This window comes from Pempheris klunzingeri, chromosome 6 (genome assembly GCF_042242105.1).
Source record: "Pempheris klunzingeri isolate RE-2024b chromosome 6, fPemKlu1.hap1, whole genome shotgun sequence".
Classification (NCBI taxonomy): domain Eukaryota; kingdom Metazoa; phylum Chordata; class Actinopteri; order Acropomatiformes; family Pempheridae; genus Pempheris; species Pempheris klunzingeri.
Window position 1 is genome coordinate 19,452,349 of NC_092017.1, and position 25,678 is coordinate 19,478,026.

The 25,678-nt window shown below is 40.0% G+C and overlaps 2 protein-coding genes across 2 annotated transcripts; one reads left to right on the forward strand and one right to left on the reverse strand.

Annotated features, from left to right (window-relative positions):
* Positions 1 to 5,457: 5,457 nt before the first annotated feature.
* il12rb1 (interleukin 12 receptor subunit beta 1) lies at positions 5,458 to 13,777 on the reverse strand. Its single transcript, XM_070832228.1, has 16 exons — positions 13,633 to 13,777; positions 12,889 to 13,012; positions 12,376 to 12,411; positions 12,027 to 12,163; positions 11,681 to 11,823; positions 11,564 to 11,594; positions 11,337 to 11,459; positions 10,745 to 10,821; positions 9,539 to 9,767; positions 9,316 to 9,444; positions 9,006 to 9,104; positions 8,175 to 8,330; positions 7,762 to 7,914; positions 7,583 to 7,652; positions 6,939 to 7,014; positions 5,458 to 5,967 (listed from the first exon to the last, which is right to left on the reverse strand). The coding sequence occupies exons 1-16, from the start codon at positions 13,745 to 13,747 to the stop codon at positions 5,638 to 5,640; spliced, it is 2,028 nt and encodes a 675-aa protein (XP_070688329.1). The 5' UTR covers positions 13,748 to 13,777; the 3' UTR covers positions 5,458 to 5,637.
* Positions 13,778 to 14,160: 383 nt separating this feature from the next.
* Positions 14,161 to 23,952, forward strand: klhl26 (kelch-like family member 26). The gene is made up of 4 exons (XM_070832489.1): positions 14,161 to 14,214; positions 18,737 to 19,097; positions 21,687 to 21,869; positions 22,303 to 23,952. Exons 2-4 carry the CDS (start codon positions 19,048 to 19,050, stop codon positions 23,882 to 23,884), a joined length of 1,815 nt encoding a protein of 604 aa, XP_070688590.1. The 5' UTR covers positions 14,161 to 14,214; positions 18,737 to 19,047; the 3' UTR covers positions 23,885 to 23,952.
* The last annotated feature ends 1,726 nt before the right edge of the window (positions 23,953 to 25,678 follow it).

Sequence of the window (25,678 nt, forward strand, 5' to 3'; positions counted from 1 at the left end):
CTCTGACACTTTCTGTCTAATTATAGATATACTGCATGAGTGGATGCTGAGAATCGGTCATATTCCATGGGGCACAATACACCTTTACAGCTAATAAACCAGATTCATTTGGGGTGATGTTCTTCACCGCATAAACAAAATGCACAGAAGGTACTGATCATGCGTTTTTCTTGCCTTTCAAAACTAATCCTGGACAGTTATCACACACTGAGACCTGCAGATGATACATGCCTGTCCCTTTAACATTATGCATGGGAGATAACCGTTAGTCTTAGTTCACACCTCTGAATCTCAGATTTTGCATGAAAACAAAATGGTAATTCAGCCTGATTATCAGTCCAGGTTGACTCATCATTGTGAGGAACAACTGCAATTTAATGAGTTAATACTCATATTGCTCCTTCACAGATGCTTCCCCATTTCTGCCTGGTTGTGTTGGGTGTCAGTCCATCAGAGGCTTAAACACCAATAAAAACTCCCTGCAGCTTTCATTATGAATTAAACAAATCCTAGCCTGCTTAGAAACCTTCTGTCTGTATGTGATGACTTACAAGTTTCAGGTTAGTTTGCATCCTTAAGACGATATTTCCAGTAAATTTGCATAACATATTAGTGTTCAGCCAGCACCCATAAACAGTAACATTTATGTACTGCAAGTCTAAAAATTGAATTTTGCATTTTAGTGAATCCAGAATTTACTGCTCAGCTCAAATGGTCCTGAGACACTTTCCTCATAGGCCAAAACTGCACTCGACACTGGCCTCTGGTGGCCGTAAACCAGCAAAAAACATGCACACATATACAAAAACATGCGCCAAAAAGAAAACATATGCTTACCACCGACATCCTGTCCGTGGACTGCATAATTAGTTAATGTAAAAAGTGCAAATTCCATTCCTTACATTGGAATATGTTTATACAGCCACTCCTATAGGTATTGTCCCTAAATGCCTAGTCACACAAACAGTGCACAAAATCTAACTTTTATAGAAGACTGTGTGTTTTTCAGGGAGGATAATCATAAATTTGACTTAAAACCCACCAAATTAAACAAATCAGCACAAGCGCTTATCCTGCCATCTGCTGGACAACCTGTGTTATAACATATAACATAGAATAAACCATTGAAGTGTTTCAGTGCATCAATGGAGGAAAACCCCATTCCAAAAATCACATATTTACTTGTACGTACTGCATCTGCCCTTAAAAACTATGTACTTTTGCATGCAGTATGCATACAATTACATACTTCATCACAACATTGCCCCTTGAACTTTGACCCTCTTGCTCATACAGCCAGTAATCTGTCAGTCGATGGGATGTGTCTTATCCTGTGCAGAGGATTTTGGGTCAGAATAGCCAGAAAAGCATGTTGGCTTGCATACTGCAAAATGTGACGGTTTGTAGTAGGACATCCTGGTCATTTTTTATCATAGTACATTGGACAAAGTCATTTTTTATTCTGGCATACTAAATAGCCTGGTAGTGTGGCTATTGGAACGTGGCATAAGTCAGTTTAAGTCATATATATTTTTCTAAGTATGAAATGCATATGATTTTCTGTGTGACAAACCGAATTCAAAATTAAACTCCAAAAGTTGTTCATAAAAGTATTATTTACCGACAAGACTGAATCTAGAGGTGCCCATTGCACATCCCATGCCAACAGAGAGCTGATGGCTTGGAGACAGGCAACCACAAAACACATAACATACATAATGTTATGTGTCCTAGTCTGGTCCTCAGTCCTCCTCAATCATTCACCCCACCTGAACATAACACAAAGAATGTGACTCCTCTCTTTTTCCTCTCCCAAAGATGACCCGTGCCACAGCAGATGAAAAAAATAAACAAAACATCTTATAGAAGCATCAACTAACTTTCCAAACTTAAGAAAAGAAAATGAAAGAAAATAGAGGGCTCTTACCTGTCTCCCTAACAAAACACAGGAGAAAAAAGGAATCAAAAGAAAAGGCCTCTCACCCTACCAGGGACTAATTCGAAATCATCCCAAATCACAAGGTGTCACAGCAGGGTCCAGTTGGAAGCCAGGAAGGAGAAGGAGTGGAGTTGGTCTCAGCAGGTGCCATTTTAAAGTAGGCACTATCAGGGCCGCAGCCAATCAGCAGCCACTACCTGCAACTCACAACAATGAAAAAAAAAAAAACACAACACAGAACGGGGCAAAAGCACCACCTTCAGGCAGGGAGGAAACACAACAGGCAGTCACATCCAAAGCTACATGATGACGTGAGTCATTACACTCATCCCCAGCAGTCTGTGCTGCTCCCCTCTCCGGCCCCTGCTTACTTCACCCAGGCCATATATTGAGTTCCAACTCCCCAGACCTTCAGTCCACCAGATGCCCTTGGACTTTCCATCCTTTCCTCATCACCTGAGCCTCCTCAGCATCTCCATCACCTCACCTCGTTTCCTAACCAGCTTTCACTCCACATTCCAGGTCACTTTTTTGTTCCCTGTCAGATTGTTGAGTTATTATGAGTATCATGTGCTCACTTTCTAGCCTCTATTTTCCTAAGACTTGTATTTTGGAACCTTATTTTGCCTGCCTGACCTGCCTGTTTGACCTTTTTATCTATTAACTAGCCTTCAAATTCTTGTCTGCTCCTTTTGGACGTGTTTGCCCAAGATGGACTCCTCTCCTGGTTTCGACCCCTGCCTGCCTCATGGTCCTTCAAGACCTCTGTTACCTTTTTTGTTGCATTAAATAATTGTACCTCACCTTTGTCTACATTTGGTTTTTATCTCTTGTATCTGTGATTCCTTGCTCTCACCAACTGTCTCATTATGTATGTGTATGTCATGTATGAGACGTCGAGTCATTTCTTCTTCCACCGATGAGAGATAACTGAATCTCCTTTTTCAATTTCAAATGGTGTGAAAACTTACTGAAAGCTATGATGACATTTGACACAATCTGTTTTCTTTTTTTTCAGTTGTTTTAGAATTCAATACCCATCATCAAGCCTCTGCAGGAGCCTGATAATGATCCATGAATTTGAATAATGTTAAACATTTAAAGCATGCAGGGCAGTGGCCCCTAGGAACAGGATTAGGAAATCCACAGCATTTTCAGTACAGTGAACTGTGGTGTTTGTTCACAAGTAGTTATCCTAATCCTGAATGCAACTACAGGACAATCAACCTTCATTCATGAAATCATTAAAAATATGAATAAAACTTTAGCCTGAGTTTATGGCCAAAGACCAATGAAGCCATAAGCTGCTCTCAAAGAAATAAAGCGAAAAAGACAAAAAAAACAATTCAACACGCCAAATGTTAATCCTGGATATGAACATTAGCCTATTAAGATTGCGAAACACGTTCCCACATAAAGGAAAGTTTAAAAATAGGTCTTAACAGTTAGGTGTGACGATCAACACAACTCTCATGTCTGTAGAGTAAATATGAAGCTACCATGAGACGACAGTTAGTTTAGCTTAGCATAAAGACTGGAAACAGGGGGAAACAGCTAGCCTGGCTTTGTCTAGAAGTATCAAAATCTGCACCTCTAAAGCTCACTAATTAACACAGTGTGTCTTGTTTGTTAAATCTATACAAAATGAAAAAGGTTAAAAGGTTGGGCCTTTAAGGGGGGTTTATGTAAATGACTATTTCTTGACTCGAGGAACGGTAACTTCCTGGAGTCTCTACTAGTTGCTGTGCAACCAAGACATATTTTACAACATACCTCTACAGAAAACCAACCAAGTTGGCTGTTAAGCTAAGCCGAGTGGCTGCTCAGGGCAGCTTCATATTTACCGCACCTTTGGGAGAGTGATTTTAATCTTCTCATCAATCTCTGTGTGAGAAAGAGAATACACCTATTTCCCAAAATGTCAAATAATAATAATGTTAAAAAAATTATGGAGATGCTCCTGTACATGTACATCTCATGCCTTGTCACCAACACTGTGCCCTGTAATTCTTCTCGGGATGTGATTGTTTTATTAACCATTAGAGGAGTTTTATAGATCCTCAGAAACAACATGAAAGTGTTTGATAATCTTCCAAATAGGTGGGATTTAACAGTAAAGGTAATAAATGAACAAAACAAGTTCTGGAGACACACGTCCATATGCAAATACATGTCCTGTTTCTAATGTACACACACAAAACACTTATAGTATTTAAGTACCATGCTTATAGTAGGAGTTCATTGTATTTTCTTAACCACACATCATGTTTATCAGATGTTTATCTACTGTCTGTGGTTTGGACAGATGATTTTTATCTTGGTGTGGTGAGAGACAAAACTTTGACTGTCATATGTAAAACAAAAGGGTAACGTTCTTGTTGATTTCACTGATTTCCCAAGCAAGCCACAACCAAACAAAACAGGAACCAGGAGAAATACCTTTTCTCTACCAGGAGATTGACGTGCATTGTAGTGGAAAATGCTGTAAGTCTGTCATCGCTTCTTACAAACCAGTGTTCTGTACCAGTTTGAACAGCTCTAGATCGAAACACCACAGATGTCTCTTTGGTTATGAGTAATCTAGCATTTCATCTTTCACGACCTACCTTTTCTTAAGGTCTTTTTTTTTTTGCGACCACTTCCTGTCACATGTTCACCTCCTCACAGACTCACATGTGCTCTCACATACGTTTGTTCTTTGTTTGTGCAGTCTTAGGTTTCATTTCACACTGACCAACAATGGGCCAGACTCCTTACAGAAAAGCTGATATTTTACTTTTACTATTTTATTTGCACACAGGTGTAATTTTGTCATATCTCCTGTCTGAGGCTAATGTCTCATGGTTTAAATGTGTTTTACTATATTATGTATCAACTTTCACAGAGTTTGATCAGTTTTTTTTTTTGACATAATTATCTTTTGCTCTTGAATAATTTGAGATATTAGCTCTTTTTTAACTTTGAATACAGGCCTTGGTTTCAATAGTTAATCCTTGTATACTTCTTCTTTTTAAGGTGTTTGGTTAATGAACAAAAAGTAATTTTGACTTGATGGTGGCGCGAGATGAACTCTCAAAGGATAATCAAAGTAACTGGAATTTATTCCGAGACAAAGATGATTGTTTGTACCAAATTTCATGGCAAACCATTCAATAGAAGATAATAATTTCCCCAATGTGGGACAAATAAAGGTATATCTTATTTTATCTTAATAGAGTAATTTCAAAAAAATAGAAATGTCAACCTCATGGTGACGCTAGAGAAAAGTGAGAGGATCACCAAAGTTATTAGTATTCATCCTCTGAGGACCATGAATTTCATGGCAATCCATCAATGCGTTTCAGACAGGAGAAGTGGTGGACTGACCGACCACCCCACTAAAATAAATTTGGTTTATGAGCTGATTTTTAGTCTGGGAACAACCAAAAAAACAGTTAAAAGGATTCCATAATTAAATTAAAAAAGGTTTACAAAGAACATGCTTTGACAAAGCATCTGAGTGGTTAAACCCCCTTGCTTTATTATTCTGGTGTCCATATGTAAAAATGTCATGGCAAAATTCAACATGCATGAGCAACAAACTTATATTTCTCTCATAACAAGATGATTCTGCAGCTAGCATTTCAATATGTGTTCAAAAAGACAAAATTATGTTAATTTTGTGCTGTGAGGCAGTATAATGCTTAGTTAAATCCATTTTAAGGCGAGTCTGTCTTCACATCAAAGACCAAACCATTACGGTATATCAGCATGGCGATCTCATTGTCCACCTGCTCGAGATCTGTCATTTCTCCTTCTCTGGAGCTCCTCAGAGCCTGATGTGTAGATCCAGGACTCAAACACTCGTCACTGGTTCCTCCTGACATTCTCGAATCCCTTCTCTCACTCTCCGGGTCCTCGTCAGTGCCGTCATCCCACTCTCCTCCGACGACAGTGGTCTCCTCTGCGTCCAAGGGGACAGACTTGACCTCTGGATGTATCTGCTGCAACATCAGCTCATGCACCTCCTCCTTCCTCTCCAGCATTTCCTGTTGTAGGTCACATTAGCAGAGCACACTTAGATTCAAGGTCCATGATGCTGCTACAGGCAAAAACTCGACAAAATCATTAAGGAACCATAAATGTCTGATTGTGTCCCAATCCATCAAATGAATGTTGAGATATTTTGCTGGGTGAGAGAAAATTTTGACCTTTAGGTGGTGCTAGAGAGGCTCACCACAGTCAACAGGCTTCATCCTCTGGAGACCCCGAATGTTTACACAGTTTGTACAAAGTTTCAGCTAATGTGTCAGTTTGATCAGAATGTAAACTGAAACTGCAGCTTAACTCATGTGATAAACCATGCGCTCTAAAATTACAGTATGTGGCTTTCAGCATCTTATCACGTGGCTTGAGACATGTTTATCTTGAATGTGAAGTGAATAAATCTTTAAACACCAGCAAAAGTTTTTGCAAAATGGTGATGTAAGCTAGCCCAGTAAGGGTCAGGGGCTGTGTAATAGTAAAAGTAAAACAGTAAAAGTTAAGTAGACTCGTCTTTTTACTCAGTTAATGAACATTCAAATTTCAGCAGCCTTATAGCTACAACAGAACTGGAGTGCAATGGGGGTGAGATATTTTCATCACAAAAACATTGTATGCTGTGTTTGCTCAGAGGGAATGAGTTCAGCTTTCTGGTCAAATTAAACGTTTGTGGCTCTCACATCATCTTTCAACAGAATCATTAGGGACTTTCCTCAGTTTCATCTCCCTGGAAAAAAAATTGGTTTGTTTTTTCTAACTACTTCAGCCCCCACAGACCCAACACATGCACATAACACGTTAACACATTTGCTACCTTACTGCCATTCTGTGTTTTTGCAATTTGCTCAGTTTCATTTTCACAATTTCTCTGCTGTTACAATTAAAACATGAATCATCTAAACATCAACAAATCACAGACATATTAAGTTTTAGACAGTTCCACAGCAGCTGCATCTCCCTGGCTCATCTCTCTTACCTGACTCTCCGGCTGATAGGAGGTAAAATCTGGAATAACAGGAGTCGGCACCGGGGGGAGGACCTTGTTTTTTACTCTAAGCATTAGAACAGAATAGAAACTGTTAAATCAAACACACACACTTTCTGCAAACAAAAACCTAACCCATCACAGGAATATGAAAGGTGCTAGGATGGCAAAAACAATTCTAGACATAGCAGTTCTAAAGGAAGTCAGACATGTTCAGATCACTACAGCTCCTCTCATTTGTCTCACTAACAGTCTGGTCCATAACGAAGGGTCTGAGCTCCCATGAAAGCAGTTATGTCACACATCTGCAGGAGTCGCTAATACATTACCAACAACCATTCTTAATATTCAAAATCTTAAATGATGCATTGGTCCTTTTTATAGGCTAAAGTAAGCATGTTTTCAAAGAACTACAAACCACATTCTCCTGTGAATGACAGTATGGCTGCATGTCACCACTAGCATGGCTGCTGTCTGTGAAAGTGATGCACCATGCGACAAGCAGTGAAGTCTTTCTCACACTCTCTTTATTTATTATTTATCCTAATATTCGTTATTTTCGTAAACATTATGACTTGAACCCTGCTTATACCTTTATCTAAAAATGGAGAATGTATATAGAAAGGGTCACCTACCTCTTCAAGATAAAAGTGCACATTATTGAGATTAAAAAGAACAGAAACAGCAAGCCGAGACTCCACCACACTAATTTCAGGGGACAAAGGAAGATGACAGGCAAAAATTTGTTAGCACCCACATGGGAAAAAAAACCCTGCTCTATTCAATTGTACTGTTGATACTGTGAGTTCGATACCATTCACAGGCTTCACTGGCGTGTTGAAAATCACTGTGGCTTGCGGCCCATCTCCCACTTGTGTCACTGCAGCCAGGCTGACGTTGTATTTTGCTCCAGGTGTCAAGTTTTCTAGACGGTATTTCAGCAGAGAGGCTGATATGTTTTGGCACTCTGATAAAAGAGGATGTGGAAAAAGTTACAAAAAGTTGTCATCACAGTTTAAGGTGTTTTATTGGTGAGTTTTGTTATGAGAATTGCCATCCAAGGACAAGTTTCATTTTCTCACATACTGTGAGTGAACGTTTGTCAGTCAAAAGTATCAAAAGTTGATGAAATAATGTAAATTTGCAATAAAAGAAATAGTCACATTAAAGTAAACATTATCGACACGACTCTAGAAGCTACAGATGGGTAAAAAAATGACTTGACACCTTTCGGTTCACCCTGTGAGCTGATTTTCACTCTGCAGAGGATGTAGTGTGTGAGGAAACCTCGCTGGTGCACTAAGGGAATCACTTTCCAAGACAGGTTGGCAGAACTTTCTGTTTCACCAAAAGCGATCAAACCCTGAGGTTCTCTGGTTGGAGCTACAGAGAGAAAGGAAGAATGTCGGTCTAAAAACCAATCTTTTCATCTACAGTATGTGGAGACATCTATGACTTTGATGCACCAGATCTGTGTCAGATCAGTGTTAGCACCATAACTCATCTCATTAAATACCCAGAGCACTATAAAGTTACTTTTGTGTCTTCATTGTACAATCAAACAAGTTCAAATAAGTTTGAGAGCAAAATTTTCCTAACTGCAATTAAATTTAAACAAGATTAATGCAAATCCAAATGTGTTGTTTCCCAAAATCAAAAGGTTTGAATGCATATGCTTTGCTTGCTGTTGTTTAGCCGAATCTCGTGGGGTGACTTAAACTGAAAAATGTAAAACATGTCGCCATTGGCCAGATGATGTGAGTGACAGCTGGGCAACATCCATTGCCGTTAAATGAGGGAGGGAGCTTTGAACTCTACGGAGAAGACAGAGCGCAGAGCGTAGATGTTAATTAATGCTTTTTTAACCATCCATTTATTTTACTTACAACAAAACATTTTTTGATTGCAATGTCAATAGTTTTGCTCTCAGACCTCTTTTCTGTTTGAGTGCATAACAAAGACACAAAAGTTAACGCATAAAAATTATGTTATATTCAAAGTTCTGGAGGTGCAACGTCAACCAGTGCATTTGGACAAATCTGTTTTAAAGACACTTACCACACTCTTTTTGATAAAAGAGGCACTTTTTAACTGTCTGGGGTTTCCCGCCATCACATCTGTGTTCAAAGTAAAGATAGCGAACGTAGTCCGTCATATCTGTAACAGAAACAGACAGAGAATTAAACTAATTTACTGATCCTTAGCACAGAAAGTCACTCTGAAGCAAGTGTGTTACAGCATTAAATGAATAACAGTTTATGATGCAAACTAATCAACAGCAAAGAAAAAGAATAAAAACACTTTAAATGCAACTTTCTCATTCTAATTTTCTTTGTATTACTTACTACGTCATTTCCTCCTTACTTACTTTCTTTTTTTTTGTTCCTTGCTGTTAAAGTGATCACATGTTCTGGCCTTGAATCTCCATCTTGAAGTTCATACAACTCAAGGCAAGTTTTCTTATCCAATTTTTCATACAGTAACGTTTTATCACAAACTAGAGGGGTGGAAGAAATAACAACGTTTAAGGTCTACTCAAGGATAAATGCACATGACATGTGACACATGGAAGTACACACACTTTGGCCTACTTTTTAAATCTGCAGCAGGCTCCGCTGGTAACTGTACGATTGCTGGAGGAGAATACCCTGCCGCATTTCTGGCGATAACAGAGATGTTGACAGCAGAGTGGGAGACGTGAATAGTGTATGTATTCATTTTATTCGGATGTCTTGTTTTCTTACAAGGACATCCTCGAGAAGACTGTGTGTCCTCCAGTTTGTACGTCACTCCTGTGGCTGCTGCTGCATGTGGCATCGGCTGAAGAGCAGAAGAAGGCAAACTGAGCATATGATCAACTATAAATGGTGCAACCCAACCTGGGGGCAAAAGGTAAATCAGTGATACGAAAAGCCCAAAAAGAAAACACAAAGTAGTCAAAGTCACTTTAACTAGTATTGCTGATGGTCAGCATAAAAGGGTTATTCAATTCTGCCAAATTATGCATAATGCTTCCAGTGCAATTCAACATTTTTGTTCTTCAATTGTCTGAGTTAAAGTATAAAATGTTCAAACTGGTTGCATAATTAAAGCCATACTTGAATATAATTATTCAAACTCCAGCTGTAGGTTTTGCTTTGATTTTCCTGTTTTAAGAAAGATTTTATGACGCTAAAGTGCATCATAAAACAAATTGTTAAGACATTGTTTTGTCAATGTGTAAAAGTAGTGAGCTGTGAAGTTGTATAAGTAGTAGTAGTAGCATTGGTAGTGGTAGTAGTGGTAGTAGTAGTAATAGCAGTAGTACAGGCAGTGATTGTAATTGTAATAGTAGATTAGATGAGAGAGATACTGTGTTGATCCACTAGCTTAAATGACACCAAAAACACCAATACACACAACAATATAGGAAAAGAAAAACACAAGACTAAAAACACACAGCAGTGAAGTGATATTGTTGCCACCGGAGCTACATCAGAAGCTGCCACTGTGATAGAGTAAATGTTAATTTCAGTAGTGCAATATAAGATACTTAACCTAGCAGGTAGTGCAAATGCAAGGCGATGTAGGAGTAGAAGTAGTTGTAATTGTTCTTTCTGTTGAGATCAGGTACCAGTACAATGTTTCCTCTCTGTTTAAGTTTAAAGCGCTGGCATATAAACATGTACCAGATTGCTGGTTATGTTTTTGCAACAGTCTTGATTTCTGAGCTGCCAGCTCAGCAAAAAGACTCAAAAAACGAACAAAACAAAGTACAAGATGAACATTCAAAACCCATTTTCCCTCCACTGACGTACCTTCCAAGTCAGCGTCACCTTGCGGGTGCCATTTAAGAGTACCACTGTTGTGGTGACGTCGGGTTTTTCTTCAAGCTCTGCAGCACAGATGCAAAATGTTAGTGAGTAGGCTGGTTGTGTTGAGTCATATTGAGCCTTGTCTCACTTTTACGACAAAAAAATGTTTTACAGTGGAATGAATGTTAAGCATTTCAGTGAAGTTGCATCTGTTCAAAGTTAACCGTCTCCAATAGAGGCACCTGTATGCATTTTTAAGGATTAAAACGTATGTAAAATTGTGAGGTGCTGGGTGGTGAGGATTTATGCACAGATCATTTCAGGTAAGTAATTACACCTGAAACCACAGTTCAGTGAGATGAGAATCAGTTACAGATATCAGTCAGTGGGGATTTGATGCACTTCTCTGCTGCAGTGACACTGTGACTCAGGTTTGTAAAAGAATTGGACTTTTACTAGCGGCTTAAAAATGATTACTTGCTTACGTTTTTGTGTCTAATGATGCTGATCATTAGACACACAAATTATTCCAATTAGCTCAGTGGATTTAAAGACCAAAGAGTTAACCGATACACAGTGAAATCTATGACTTCACCTGCAGGAACAGTCACTACTGGAGACCAGTCGCTCCACAGTGGGTTACGGGCCACAGTGGACCGTTGTCTGATTTGAACCTTGTAAGATGAAACCTTCAACAGATTCACAACAACCACCTGGCCTGCTGAGATAAAGAAAGAAAAAGAGAAAAGATTTAACATTCCTGTTAATTTTCCTCTTTAAAGAATAACTTGATATTAAGATATAAAACACAAGACAACTCACGCATAGAAGTCTCATTGGTGGTTTGTTGTCTCTGTAAAAGCAATAAGAAAAAAACGTTAATATGCTATCAAATGTAGAACAGCAGCCTCGTACATAGCACAACAAAATTTCCCTCACTTTTTCCCATGAGTCTGTGGGGTGTCCATCTCTTCGGACCCAGACCTCAGCCTGAGCTGGATGATTCTCTGCTGCTGGCCAGCTTAACTTGAGGTTGTTTTTTAACCAGGACATGGAAATATTTTGTGGTGCTTCATACTTAACTGTTGAGGAAAAGCATAATATTTTGTGCCTGATGAGTTTTTTTTTTTACATTTATTTACCATAAGTGCTTTTGTACTTTGCCTTGTGTAACATTACAGCAAAACTGAACCAGCTGTCAATGTGTTCTCAGCCTACTTGTTGCTTCAAACAGTGTGTTTTAATGTCCTGTGCTGTTTGCTGAATTGAGAGGAGCATCCAGTACCTGTGTCTCCGAGTACAACTGTCCTGATGGCTGATGGGCAGCGGGAGTTCCTTTCCTGAGCTTCCACCCAAATATCAATAGGACGATATTTGATAAGCTGTTCCTCTGTGATCTGACACCAGGTCTCATTGATGACCCTAAATTTTTTGACACTATGGATGAATATGCAGAGCTTTGAGTGCAGTGAAGGTGGCAGAAACTGAGAACATCTCATGTCTTCAGCAGTAGACTAAAGGTTAATATTAACCCCATTATATCCAATTTATCCCTTTGGCTTCCCTTAAAGTTGCTTTTAAAAACAAGGAGGCAGCTAGCTTAGCTCTCTCCAAACGTAACAAAATCCACCTACCAGCACCTCTCAGCTGTTTCCCCATTTCCAGTAGAGCTGCAACAGGTAGTCAATTAATCCACTGGATGTCAACTATTGAATTCATCACCAAGTATGTTGATAATCAGGTAATTGTGAGTAATTTTTCAAGAAAAAAATCAAATTCTCTGATTTCAGCCTCTCACATGTGAATATTTTCTGGTCTCTTCAAAATAAATGGAATATCTTTGGGTTGGGCACAAAACAAGACGTTTGAGGACATCGTCTTGGACTTGATCAACTTGAACATTATAAACATTTCCTACCATTTTCTGACATCTTAACAACTGATCAATTAATAGAGAAGTTTGCAGTAGTTATGCTAAGATAAGCAAAGTCATCCTCTACGTTCAGACATGAAAATGGTTGACTCTGAACAGCACTAGAGGACTAGCACACTACACATTCACAAAATACTAATAAAAACCTTGTTGTTGGTTGGAGTAGATGTCACCATTTTAAAATATTGCAGCTCAAACACAAAACAATACTCACTTAAAGTAGAGGACAAATGTCACATTGCGCTCACTCGTATTCATGCTCCATTCACACGTGTAAATAGTCTCGCTAGCGTTTCTTCTGAAGCACTCAGGACTGGAGGGAGCCTCACAAGCTGACCCTTAGGAGTAACACATGTCAAAATGATCTCATTTATTCATTTTAATGTCTATTTTACTCAGTTTCTGAAGATATTTTCTTCACAAAACAGCTTCAGCAACAAACTCAACAAAATGACTGAATTTCTTATTTTGTTTAGCCTGTTTTTAATCTACTTTTCAAGTTGCCTCTTGACTAATTTTTGTCATCTCCCTCATTTTATTCTAGTTGTACTGCGAAGCACTTTGTGATGTATCATACATCACATCAAACCTAGGTCTACAAGCTCCTTTAGTCCAAGTTTAAGCTCAAAACTGAGAGCTTAAGCTCAAAACTGAGTGCACAGACATCCTATTTGTAAAACAGATGACCCACCAATGTGTGAAATATCTGTTAGATATTGCTGATAAAGGATGGCACTTCAGTAAGGCTGCACAGAGCAAGGCAGCCATCTGATAGTGTGAACCACATGATGCTGATAGGCTAACCAGCATTTTGCGGCTGATGTTTTATTTTACTTTTAAACAATTCTCACTTTCACATTAGTGAAGTATTCTGCTTCATGTTTTGATGCAATCAGATGGAGGTTAAAAGTAAACCAAAAGTAAAAAGAGAAAAGATATGGTTTTCATATTCATTTACCTTTGCTGACTGCTGCGAGGAACGTAAACACAACAATATATCCACATAGTGAACTCCTGCATGTCCCATGTCCCCAAGTTCCCATGAGGTAGAGTGGAAGGTCTCTAAGGATCATATTTCAATGTGTGAGAGTCCATGCATTCAACCTGCCTTCATGTAATTCAGTTGCCGTTCTCAGAAATGTCAGACGAGTGCTTCAGGTTATACCAGCAGGTTTATCTGCAGTGAAACCACAACCATCGGGGGCGGGGGGAGGCTGAGTTTGACACAATTTGAGCCAGACACAACAGCCATTCTGAAAGTGACGCCTGTTTGAAGTCATTTTGCTGACTTTTTTCATTTCATTTAACTGTTTTTCTTCTCTTCAGGCTGCCTGTCAAAGAAAAACTCTGGAAACCACTGCAACAGAGTGCAGACTCCTACGCCCGTCTAGTGTTTCTGTGTCCACTTTAGTGAGCTGCACGCAGAACGCCTGGATAAAAGAGATACGTCACACAAGGAGTTTGGAGCAGGACGAGAAGAAGTCAAATTTATAACAGATTCAGAGTAAATTAAATTCAGTTTGGACATTTGAATGATTTGGTAAGGACACTTTAAAATGACCTCATTTGCTGCATCTCTGCTCTGTCTGTTGAACATGTTTCTACATGGTTGGTAACAGCGACACATTTTCTGTAGCAGCTCAACTTAAAACTGCAGCAAGAAATCTTTATCTTAAGCTAGTTTGCTGTTTGACTTTCTTCATCTGTTGCTCAGTCTTCGTCACTCGATACTTTCTGGGTTCTCTGCCTTGTTTTTTGTACTTAGTGAGGGGCATTTGTTTACCACTTCTTCGAGAAAAACGTGGTATATTTGTGTGGGACTATTTTCGGCTGCGGATTAATACACATTTGATGTCTAGGTGAGTATTTACAGCAACAGGATGGCGTATGTGGGACTGGCTCAAAATAAACTGCAGTGCAAATGTTCTTGGCAATAAAGGAACATTTCAGGACCAATAATGTGTCTTTCAACAACAATGGAGCTCTATTTATTTTTTTAGATTAGTTTAAACTGTAATATCTAATAGCCGACTGTCGTCATTGTCATTATGTTCCTGCAATTACTCCATGTCTCACATCCTCATTCTTTTCCCCATTTCCCCATTCAAACAAGTAGCCATTTCATACCAAATCACTTGCACTTTCATTTTGAAGAGGTGATTTCTGTTAACATGCACAACAAGAGCACTGGAGAAGAGGAGCTGTGGACCTGTGCCTATTTTTGTGTATTTGATTTGCCCTTCTTTTAATGTTGCCGTTGTCATGTGACATATATGTAAACATTGTTGCGGCATTCAACTTCCTCTGTCACCAAAACTGTCACAGGTTTTGCAGCCATGTTGCTCACACAAACATAAACTTATCAGGACAGTTAATTGCACTAAAAGCATGCTTTATGCAGAAATAATAAGACATAATATGTCTCTGCAACTACAGCTAAATGGAAATAGAATCAGTCTTCCACTAGTCTGTATACAGTGGGGCAAAAACGTATTTAGTCAGCCACCAATTGTGCAAGTTCTCCCACTTAAAAAGATGAGAGAGGCCTGTAATTTTCATCATAGGTACACTTCAACTATGAGAGACAGAATGGGGGGAAAGAATCCAGGAAATCACATTGTAGGATTTTTAATGAATTAATTGGTAAATTATGCAAATTATGGTGGAAAATAAGTATTTAGTCAATAACAAAAGTTCATCTCAATACTTTGTTATATATCCTTTGTTGGCAATGACAGAGGTCAAACGTTTTCTGTAAGTCTTCACAATGTTTTCACACACTGTTGCTGGTATTTTGGCCCATTCCTCCATGCAGATCTCCTCTAGAGCAGTGATGTTTTGGGGCTGTCGCTGGGCAACACGGACTTTCAACTCCCTCCAAAGATTTTCTATGGGGTTGAGATCTGGAGACTGGCTAGGCCACTCCAGGACCTTGAAATGCTTCTTACGAAGCCACTCCTTCGTTGCCCGGGCAGTGTGTTTGGGATCATTGTCATGCTGAAAGACCCAGCCATGTTTCATCTTCAATGCCCTTGCTGATGGAAGGAGGTTTTCACTCAAAATCTCACGATACATGGCCCCATTCATTCTTTCCTTTACACGGATCAGTCGTCCTGGTCCCTTTGCAGAAAAACAGCCCCAAAGCATGATGTTTCCACCCCCATGCTTCACCGTAGGTATGGTGTTCTTTGGATGCAACTCAGCATTCTTTCTCCTCCAAACACGACAAGTTGAGTTTTTACCAAAAAGTTCTATTTTGGTTTCATCTGACCATATGACATTCTCCCAATCCTCTTCTGGATCATCCAAATGCTCTCTAGCAAACTTCAGACGGGCCTGGACATGTACTGGCTTAAGCAGGGGGGCACGTCTGGCACTGCAGGATTTGAGTCCCTGGCGGTGTAGTGTGTTACTGATGGTAGCCTTTGTTACTTTGGTCCCAGCTCTCTGCAGGTCATTCACTAGGTCCCCCCGTGTGGTTCTGGGATTTTTGCTCACCGTTCTTGTGATCATTTTGACCCCATGGGGTGAGATCTTGCGTGGAGCCCCAGATCGAGGGAGATTATCGGTGGTCTTGTATGTCTTCCATTTTCTAATAATTGCTCCCACAGTTGATTTCTTCACACCAAGCTGCGTACCTATTGCAGATTCAGTCTTCCCAGCCTGGTGCAGGTCTACAATTTTGTTTCTGGTGTCCTTTGACAGCTCTTTGGTCTTGGCCATAGTGGAGTTTGGAGTGTGACTGTTTGAGGTTGTGGACAGGTGTCTTTTATACTGATAACGAGTTCAAACAGGTGCCATTAATACAGGTAACGAGTGGAGGACAGAGGAGCCTCTTAAAGAAGAAGTTACACGTCTGTGAGAGCCAGAAATCTTGCTTGTTTGTAGGTGACCAAATACTTATTTTACCGAGGAATTTACCAATTAATTCATTAAAAATCCTACAATGTGATTTCCTGGATTCTTTCCCCCCATTCTGTCTCTCATAGTTGAAGTGTACCTATGATGAAAATTACAGGCCTCTCTCATCTTTTTAAGTGGGAGAACTTGCACAATTGGTGGCTGACTAAATACTTTTTTACCCCACTGTATATATGCAGAAATAGTCACTTTGAAGGTGTTTATTTTGTAACTTACAGTATGCCGAAAGCAGGGTTAAAATAAATTGTACGTATCCAAATCCTGCATACGTTAATGTCCTCAGTGACCAATAAACTACTTTTAAACTGCTCTAAACTGCTTTTACTGCTGCTATTTTTTATATTTTCATAACTCTTGCATTGTCGTCCTGTTATTACATTACGTGTTTTTTTTTAAATCTTGTTTTGTACAAGATTGTTTTGTGTAGACTGAATGTTGCATCTTTTTCTTTAAAAAAAAATTTTGCATCAGGGAACAGGAGAAACAGTCTTTGTCCTCTGTGTCTTGTGCTGCATTGCACTGTATACAGATGGATATATATACACAGGTGACTTGTACAGGCAATCTGTGGGTTAACACATATAGATGGACAACCATTCATATAATTTAGAGTCAGTTAACCTCACCTGTATTTTCTCAAACTGTGGGAGGAAACTGGAAACCCACAAACATACAGGAAGGACAAACTCGCAAACAAACACACAAAGAAGAAGCCAGTTTGAACGCAGAAGCATTCAAATGTCAAAGCAGCGGCCTTCCTGACAAAAACGTGAAGAACAGAGGGGCAGTAGAGGTCTGCCACCAAGGGCAGTGCCTCTTTCAAGTCTTTGTTGTTCAAGCCCTCACACATTATGGCTTCCGAGAATCGCCGCATCTCCTCCCTCAGCGTCCTGAATACGTTCTAACTTTTTATCCACTATCAGTTTAGCACTTTTCTTTATTCTTTGTGTTCATTTTTTCCCTGCTTTCATCATGCAGATTCTCTGTTATTCTAAATTCAGTGTATAGTATCAGCACTTTTAATGTCTTCACTTGTCTTATTGTGTTTATCTTTCATGTTGTACTGATTTGCTGCAAAAATAATTTCTTCCAGTGGGACGATAAAGATCCGAACTGAACACATTGGTATAACTGTGTTTTGTGAAAGGGTCAATATGAATTGCTGTGATTATTTTCATTCAATACTTTCATTCATTCCCCTTAATGTTTCTTTTTTTCTATTTGGGTCTTCCTCCTTCCTAAGAGGAACTGTGATGGTTGTGAACATTTACCAGAAAGACCATCTATGGCAGCCTCCAACCACTTCTGCCTCTTCTCAAAGACATCGTCTCTGCTGTGGATCTGCTGTAACTCTCTGTAACTTCTTCAGTCCTGTCATGAGCACAAAATTAAGTTATAATCAAAGCAAATCCAGGTGCCAAAACATGGTCTTATTGTGCATAATCTTCATCAGCTGTGGACCTCATTTTACTGCATGTTTGTTTGTTTCCCTTTAGGTTGTTTGTCTCTAACTTTGATTCATTTATTTTAGCTAGTGTTGAATATCAGTTCTATTCATAATTTGCACACAAAAACACATCACTGTATCCCTAAAAGTCAAGACAAGAAAAAGAACAAGATTTGCACCCAGTTAAAGTTATATTTGAACTATTTCCCTCCTGAATACTCTTGAATTTGCTGTTCTCAAGAGCTATAAGATTAAGTTCACATTTTTGGCAGTAAAAGTAGCTTTACTACACAAAATTACTTCATTACAAGTCCAGCATTCAATACCAATTTTTTTAAATTACTATTACTAAACTTTTATTATTGCTAAAAACATCACAGATTAAACCAACTGACTGCATTTAAATATTGCTAAATGTAGCTATATCTTGGCCAAATCCAACATTGAATGCTACTTACACATTAGTGTAACAATAATGCAACAATATTATGACACCATTCATTTATTAGGTGCCATTTTTCTGGATAATGAGTGCTTTTACTTTTGACACTTTAAATACATTTTGCTGTTATTGTTGCTGTTGTACAATTGCTTAATATTGAATGAATATTTTAGAACTTTTTTTTTTTTTACTCTGTAGGCCAGTGCTTGTACTTTTACTTGGGTAAATGATCTGAATACTGTACCTTCACAGACCCCTGATGCCTCCCATCACTGGCTCGCTCTGGCAGGAGCCAGTGCACCTGCAGACATGTGACAGTGGCGCCTCCCAATGGCCAGACAGGGTCGGTACAGAGGACCGAGGTGTAGTGAGCGAACAGCCGGTAGGAGAGGTCATCATCACCGTGTCCATTACAGGATCTCAGGGAGACGGCTGCCCTCCGCCCGTGCCTGGGTGACAGGTTGTTTCCACACTTTTAAAACACCATGAGCAGGCCCATCGCGCCGCTGACCTCCTGAAAACATCCCTGAAAATGCCCCATGCGTGTTGCTCTGTGCTAGAAGATGGCGGAGTCGGATGGCGGGGATTTTGCGTCGAAACATCCGCAGAACAGGTGAGTGAAGCCGGGTGAGGGTGTAGAGTGGCCACGGAGTTGGACTGGTCCCTCGGTGTTAGTTCACAAGAAGCCTCCACAGCTCCGGGACTGTTGCCCATGCTCGAGCCCGCTGTGGTGCTTCACCGTCGCGGTTTGACTCCGGGAAACGCCGAGGAGTTGTTCGGGCCTCCATGCATCCACACTGTTTTATATGAGTGGAAGTAAAGTAAGGGTGTAGCAACTGTCCAGCCAGAGGGGTGAACACGCCTAACTCAGTCTGCTGGGATGCAGCAGGTGGACACATTTATTAACCATTTGGTAGCAATTTTCTTATTTCACAAATCAATATTTTCAATAGTTTCTGGTAAAATTGCACTAACACTGTGCTAGCTGATGCCATAGCCATGATTAGCCAAACAAAACACATTAAAGTAAGTAGCAAACAACAATTCACTTTCCAAAATGAATTTGCAAATTCTTGCTTGCTTGTTTTTACTCATTTTTTACCTCCTAAAATTTTTAAAATAAAACCAGATACATATCCTTGACTGATATCAGTCCTGTCTGGACTTTAGCTGCCAGTACTGATATTGATATTTGAGGTTAAAACTCTAAAATAGAACATAATAACCTGTGCTCTTCTTACTATGGCGGGTCTAAATGTCTGCTGTGAAAAATGACAGCTGTGACCAAGGTATATACAGAGATGGGTCAAAAAATACATCTTTATGGCTCTCACACACAAAAACTGTGTCTGCCTGATTATAAGACTAGCCCACCTTTTCCAAGAGCTATTTTCTGGATGAATTTCTCTCATCTTAAGATTTTTTTTTCTCTTTTCAAGTTCCTCTTTTATTATTTACTGGTTGACAGATGATTAAATCAGACTCTTTCTGTTGTAAGGACATCAACATGTGTTTTTTTTAACCCAGTTTCTCTCGTCAGGAATTCACTTTCTCTGTGGCAGGACAACACATTACATGAGTCATCAGAAAACTCTCTTTATTTTCATTTTAAATCACTTATTATAAAAAGGTATGAAGAAACTCTGTGTTCCCTCTATAGAGCAGCATTAATCCATTCACGCTGTTGTTAACATGCAAATGTCTTGTCCTAGAAAATAATAACCACTGTATTATCCAGAACTTTTTTTTACCAGTAGCTTATTTATTTGTCAATAAAACCATCAACTTATGCTGTATTTGAGCCAATACCGTCTGTAATGACAGGACTGTTTCTAAATCACTGCAAACATGTTTTTGTCCCCTATCAGACGACATGCGTGCAGATGTGTCTGTGATGAGCTAATATTGGCGTCTTAAAATAGGCCTGGCCAGTTTACCATTCAGACTCCAGTCCCGCCTCTCAGTAAAGTTCAGGCCGGAGTTTGTCGTCTTTTTCAAACGTCAGGCATGCAGTATTTTCATTCCAAAGTTAATGTCCTTAAACTCAGATCAGTTCAACAAAGGCTTTTTTGGATTTAGCAAGAAAAGCACTTCTTATAGAGGCTGCAACAAAGTCGAAAATTAAGAGGAGGAGAAAGAAACACATCTGTGACCTAGATGGCCGCAGATCAGCACATACAGTAGGTCTGGAAAAAACAGAAAAGTATTAAAACTGTCCTCAGTCGACCATAAAAAATTCAATAATTGTGATTATGATGAATTATGGATATTGTAATGGTTGTATAATGCTGCAGAGCTTTAGTCCATTTTAATGTAATATTTCATGACCTCATTTCTTTCTTGTATTAAATTCTGATCTGAGTAGGAAATTGTTGGATTCGAACACTTCCATGTGATGTGTAGATGCATTTTTTTCATCAGTAATCTGCCTTCTATGTGATTGGATGCCATTTTTGGCTCTCATCTAACAAAGCAGGTCGGTAGAGGAGGCGCTAAAGAAAACTAACATGGCAGCTGTCACAGTACAAGCGGGACTTTGTCTGTCAGTCATTTTCACTTGGGATTGTGTTTAGTTCTGGAAAGTAATGTCAGGTTAATTTTCTACCTTTACTAAGAACGATTTTGTCTGGTCATGTTTTTTGACATTTCTTTCCCTGGTGATGTCACTTCTACCCAATGCGATGGGGTTTCTCTACCAGTACGCGTTGTTTCTGCACACTTGGTGCACTTGAGGTAGTTTCCACCTACTGCGATTGTGCTTCTTACCGGCGGATTTGTTTCTGTTTTCTATGTGCAGCAATGAATAGTCCAAACAAAATGTAATCTCTACTCATAGCATTGTTGTTTCTCTCCTGTTTGCAGATGTGCTCTCACCAATACAAAGTCACTTAACACTACAGATTGCATTTCCCCACAGACTGTGGAAGATTGGATCAAATGTCAATCACAGTATTGTGTACATCCGCACCTCGAGTTAACACCAGACATTAGATATCCACATACAGATCACATTTTAATATTCTCCTGCTCAGCCAGAATAATACAGCGTCTAGGAGTGTACATTATATTCAAAAATGAATAACCTCCAAGTTTGGATGAGAATTTTAGCACTGGGAAAAAAAATAAGGGTGTCTTATTTGATTAAAAAGGTCAGGATCGCTCTTTTTACTCCTTGTGACAAGGCCTTTTTTTTACTTTTCAGTATGGCTAACAAGAATAGCACCCTGCGCTGCACATTTTCGGCCCCAAGCCACAGTGCCACCCTCCTCCAGGGCTTGTCAGTCCTTCGGGCTCAGGGTCAACTACTTGACGTCGTGCTGGCTATCAATGAGGAGCGCTTCCAGGTCCACAAAGCTGTGCTGGCTGCCTGTAGTGATTACTTCAGGTTAGTCTAAATCATAAGAATTCTCAATGCCCATTTTCATTTTAAATTGGAGGAATTCACACTGAGTGCACTGTGAGAGTCAGCTGAAGATCACAGAACAAATACATTTAAAGCAATTCTGAGCCTTTACACTAAATTGATAATTACAGAGTTCCTGCTGATGGTAGAAGTTGTAGAAAGACGTATTCCAGAAATAGAAATTGAGGACGTTTTTAAATGATAAATTATTTCTTCTTTCCACTTTGTTTTTCATTCTTTTCGACACCCGACCTTCGCCATTGAAAAGAGCTGTTTCATATAATACACAGCAGCAGTGCTCTGACTTAGTTATGGAAAATCAGAAAAAATGCATGCAATTTTAAATCAGTGTGTTGCATTCAGATGGTGTTTATAAAAACATCATGTAGTTTGCTGATTTGTTCTTGTGTTACAGAGCAATGTTTACCGGAGGCATGAGGGAGTCAAATCAAGATACTATTGAGCTCAAGGGTTTGTCCGCCCGTGGGCTGAAACATATTATTGACTTTGCCTACAGTGCAGAAGTCACTTTAGACCTGGACTGTATTCAGGATGTCCTCGGGGCGGCTGTGTTTCTCCAGATGGTCCCAGTCGTGGAGCTCTGCGAGGAGTTCCTCAAGTCAGCGATGAGCGTGGAGACGTGCCTGCACATCGGCCAGATGGCCACCACCTTCAGCCTGTCTTCCCTCAAAGAATCAGTGGACGCCTTCACCTTCCGCCACTTCCTCCAAATCGCAGAGGAGGAGGATTTTCTGCACATTCCCATGGAGCGCCTCGTCTTCTTCCTGCAGAGCAACAAACTGAAGAACTGTAGCGAAATTGACCTCTTCCACGCCGCCATCAGGTGGCTCCAGTATGACAAGTCCCGCCGGGCTCAAGCCAGCAGCGTCCTCTGCCATGTGCGCTTTCCGCTCATGCGCTCGTCGGAGCTGGTGGACAGCGTTCAGACGGTGGACATCATGGTGGAGGACGTGCTGTGCCGCCAGTATCTCCTTGAGGCCTTCAATTACCAGATTCTTCCATTTCGACAGCACGAGATGCAGTCTTCGCGGACAGTCATACGCTCAGACATCATGTCACTCATCACCTTTGGTGGGACGCCCTACACTGACAACGACCGCACGGTGAGCACCAAGGTGTACCATCTCCCTGACACTGCCTCCCGCCAGTTCAAAGAGCTGACAGAGATGGAGACAGGGTGCAGCCACGCTTGTGTTGCCGTACTCGATAACTTTGTGTATGTCGTTGGTGGACAGCACTTACAGTACCGCAGTGGCGAGGGGGCAGTAGACAGTTGTTATCGCTACGACCCGCATCTGAGCCAGTGGCTGCGCATCCAATCGTTGCAGGAGGCTCGAATCCAGTTTCAGCTCAACGTGCTGCATGGACAACTGTACGCCACCGGAGGGCGCAACCGATCTGGCAGTCTGTCATCCGTGGAGTGTTACTGCCCAAAGAAGAATGAGTGGACTTATGTGGAGCCTCTGAGACGCAGGATTTGGGGTCATGCGGGGACTCCCTGTGGAGAAAAGCTGTACATCTCGGGGGGCTATGGCGTCTCGTTGGATGACAAGAAAACTCTCCACTGCTACGACCCAGGTTCAGACCAGTGGGACTTCAGAGCTCCCATGAATGAACCCAGAGTGTTGCATGCCATGATCAGCACCAGGGATCGCGTTTATGCTCTGGGCGGCCGCATGGACCACGTGGACCGTTGTTTTGATGTGCTTGCGGTGGAGTATTACATTCCAGAAAACGACCAGTGGACCACCGTCAGTCCCATGAGAGCAGGGCAGTCTGAGGCAGGCTGCTGCTTACTGGACAGGAAGATCTACATCATCGGGGGCTACAACTGGCACCTGAACAATGTCACAAGCATCGTGCAGGTGTACAACACAGAGACAGATGAGTGGGAGAGGGATTTACACTTCCCAGAATCCTTTGCTGGCATCGCTTGTACACCAATTATAATTCCCCAAAACACCACACAGCGCTAAACATCCGACCTGTGACTGTGAAGATTTTATTCCATGTGCTCTTTCTGCCGACCACTCAGTCAACACAAGGTGTGAACATTATGTAAGCCACTGTGTGTGTGTGTGTGTGTGAGTGTGTGAGTGTGTGACTGTGAGTGTGAGTGCGTGTTCATTTGAAGGAATGACTTGAAAAAGCTACTAAGCAGTATATTCTTCCATCCTTGTGTTGTTTTGGATGAGATGTATTTCATTAACTGGCAAAACTTAATTAATAGAGAAAAGAACTCAACGTCGAGACACTTTTTTGATAATAATGCAAGCTTTTGATGATAATTTGTCCACATTCAATGAACTTATTTATATGTGCTCCAGAGAAAAAGCCTACAGCAAGTTCATTTTTATTAACTTTAAACAACAGTAAGCTCCTGTTTGAATTTTATAATTACTTAATAATTAGGTTATGAAATATATTTTATCTTTCTGAATCCTTGTAACACTTCTCATATGAATAATAATAATAATAACGATAATTCAGTCTGTAAAAGTGTTAGTTTTACCAATGAAGGGCTTAAGTTACAGACAGCACAAATCGTCTCTGGAAATCAAATTTTTGAATGAAAGTTTGTGTTAAAACTTAAAAGACTCAACCATCATAACGTTAGACAGTTTGATTGTACAGTTGTGAATGTTTTATCTGTTTTTTTTTTTTTTTAGTCTTTGCTTTTGTTTGTTGTAATTTTAACACCCAAGACCACTGAAAATCTTAGTGTTGTGTGTCTCCTCAGATTTACTAATCAACAAACCACATATCAATGCACAGCAACGATTGCACAAACGAACACTAGTAGTTGTTGTGTTAACTTGGAATGAGTGATTCCATGTGGGTGTCGTGTTTTAGTTTTATTTATTACTGCTGCCCATGTGTTTCCTGAGCTCAAACCCCCACTGACAACGCTGATCGATCTCTCAGTCGATATAACAAACCAGTGTGGACCTCTTATGGCAGCTACTTAAATCATTTATGTGTGTGTGTCCATTGAAATGTCAGTGTGTGTTGCGCTTAAACAAGTGCTACAACTTGTGTACCAAACATGCTTTTTAGCACATCAGTGGGAATATGGGTGACACTTACTTATAGATATCTGAACTGTTGCTCAAATCCCCCCCAAAAAGTACTTAAATTATCTATGTTGCTGCACTTTTCAAAACAGTATTTATCTGACATCTGATTCTGCTGCTGATGTTATCGATGTACCTAATGTGTGTATAAGGAAGAAGCTTGCTTTTTTTTTCTTCTCCTCCTTTTTAAATGCGACCATCTACATGATGGTCAAGAGTGTCCATTTTAAAACTGTCTCCTGTTACCTGCCTTAGTGTGTATTTGTATTGTTTTACCTGCACCAGTAAGAGCACATGACACTGTTGAAGTGCAATATAAAGGAAACTGCTGTAGTCCAAGGGGAATGTAGACATTTGTGTAGCTTTATGTGCATCCTTTTATTAAAGGTGTATCATGTTTTAAAAATACCCCTCAGGTGCTTTTTATGGTTTTATTTTGAGAGGATGATGTATTTCCACAACACCGCCTTGCACTAGAAAAGGTTGAACTGAATGTATCCACACAAACACTTAAAGGGTGAAAAAAAACAGATGATGTGCAGTTTTATCTGAGAAGAAAATGAATATTTCTTTTGATTAGGGCTACAACTAATTTTGATTACCGATTCATCTGCTGATTATTATTTTCTTTATTTTCCATTATTTCAGTGATCATTTTTACTACTAATATACAAATCATTTGCTCTATAAAATACC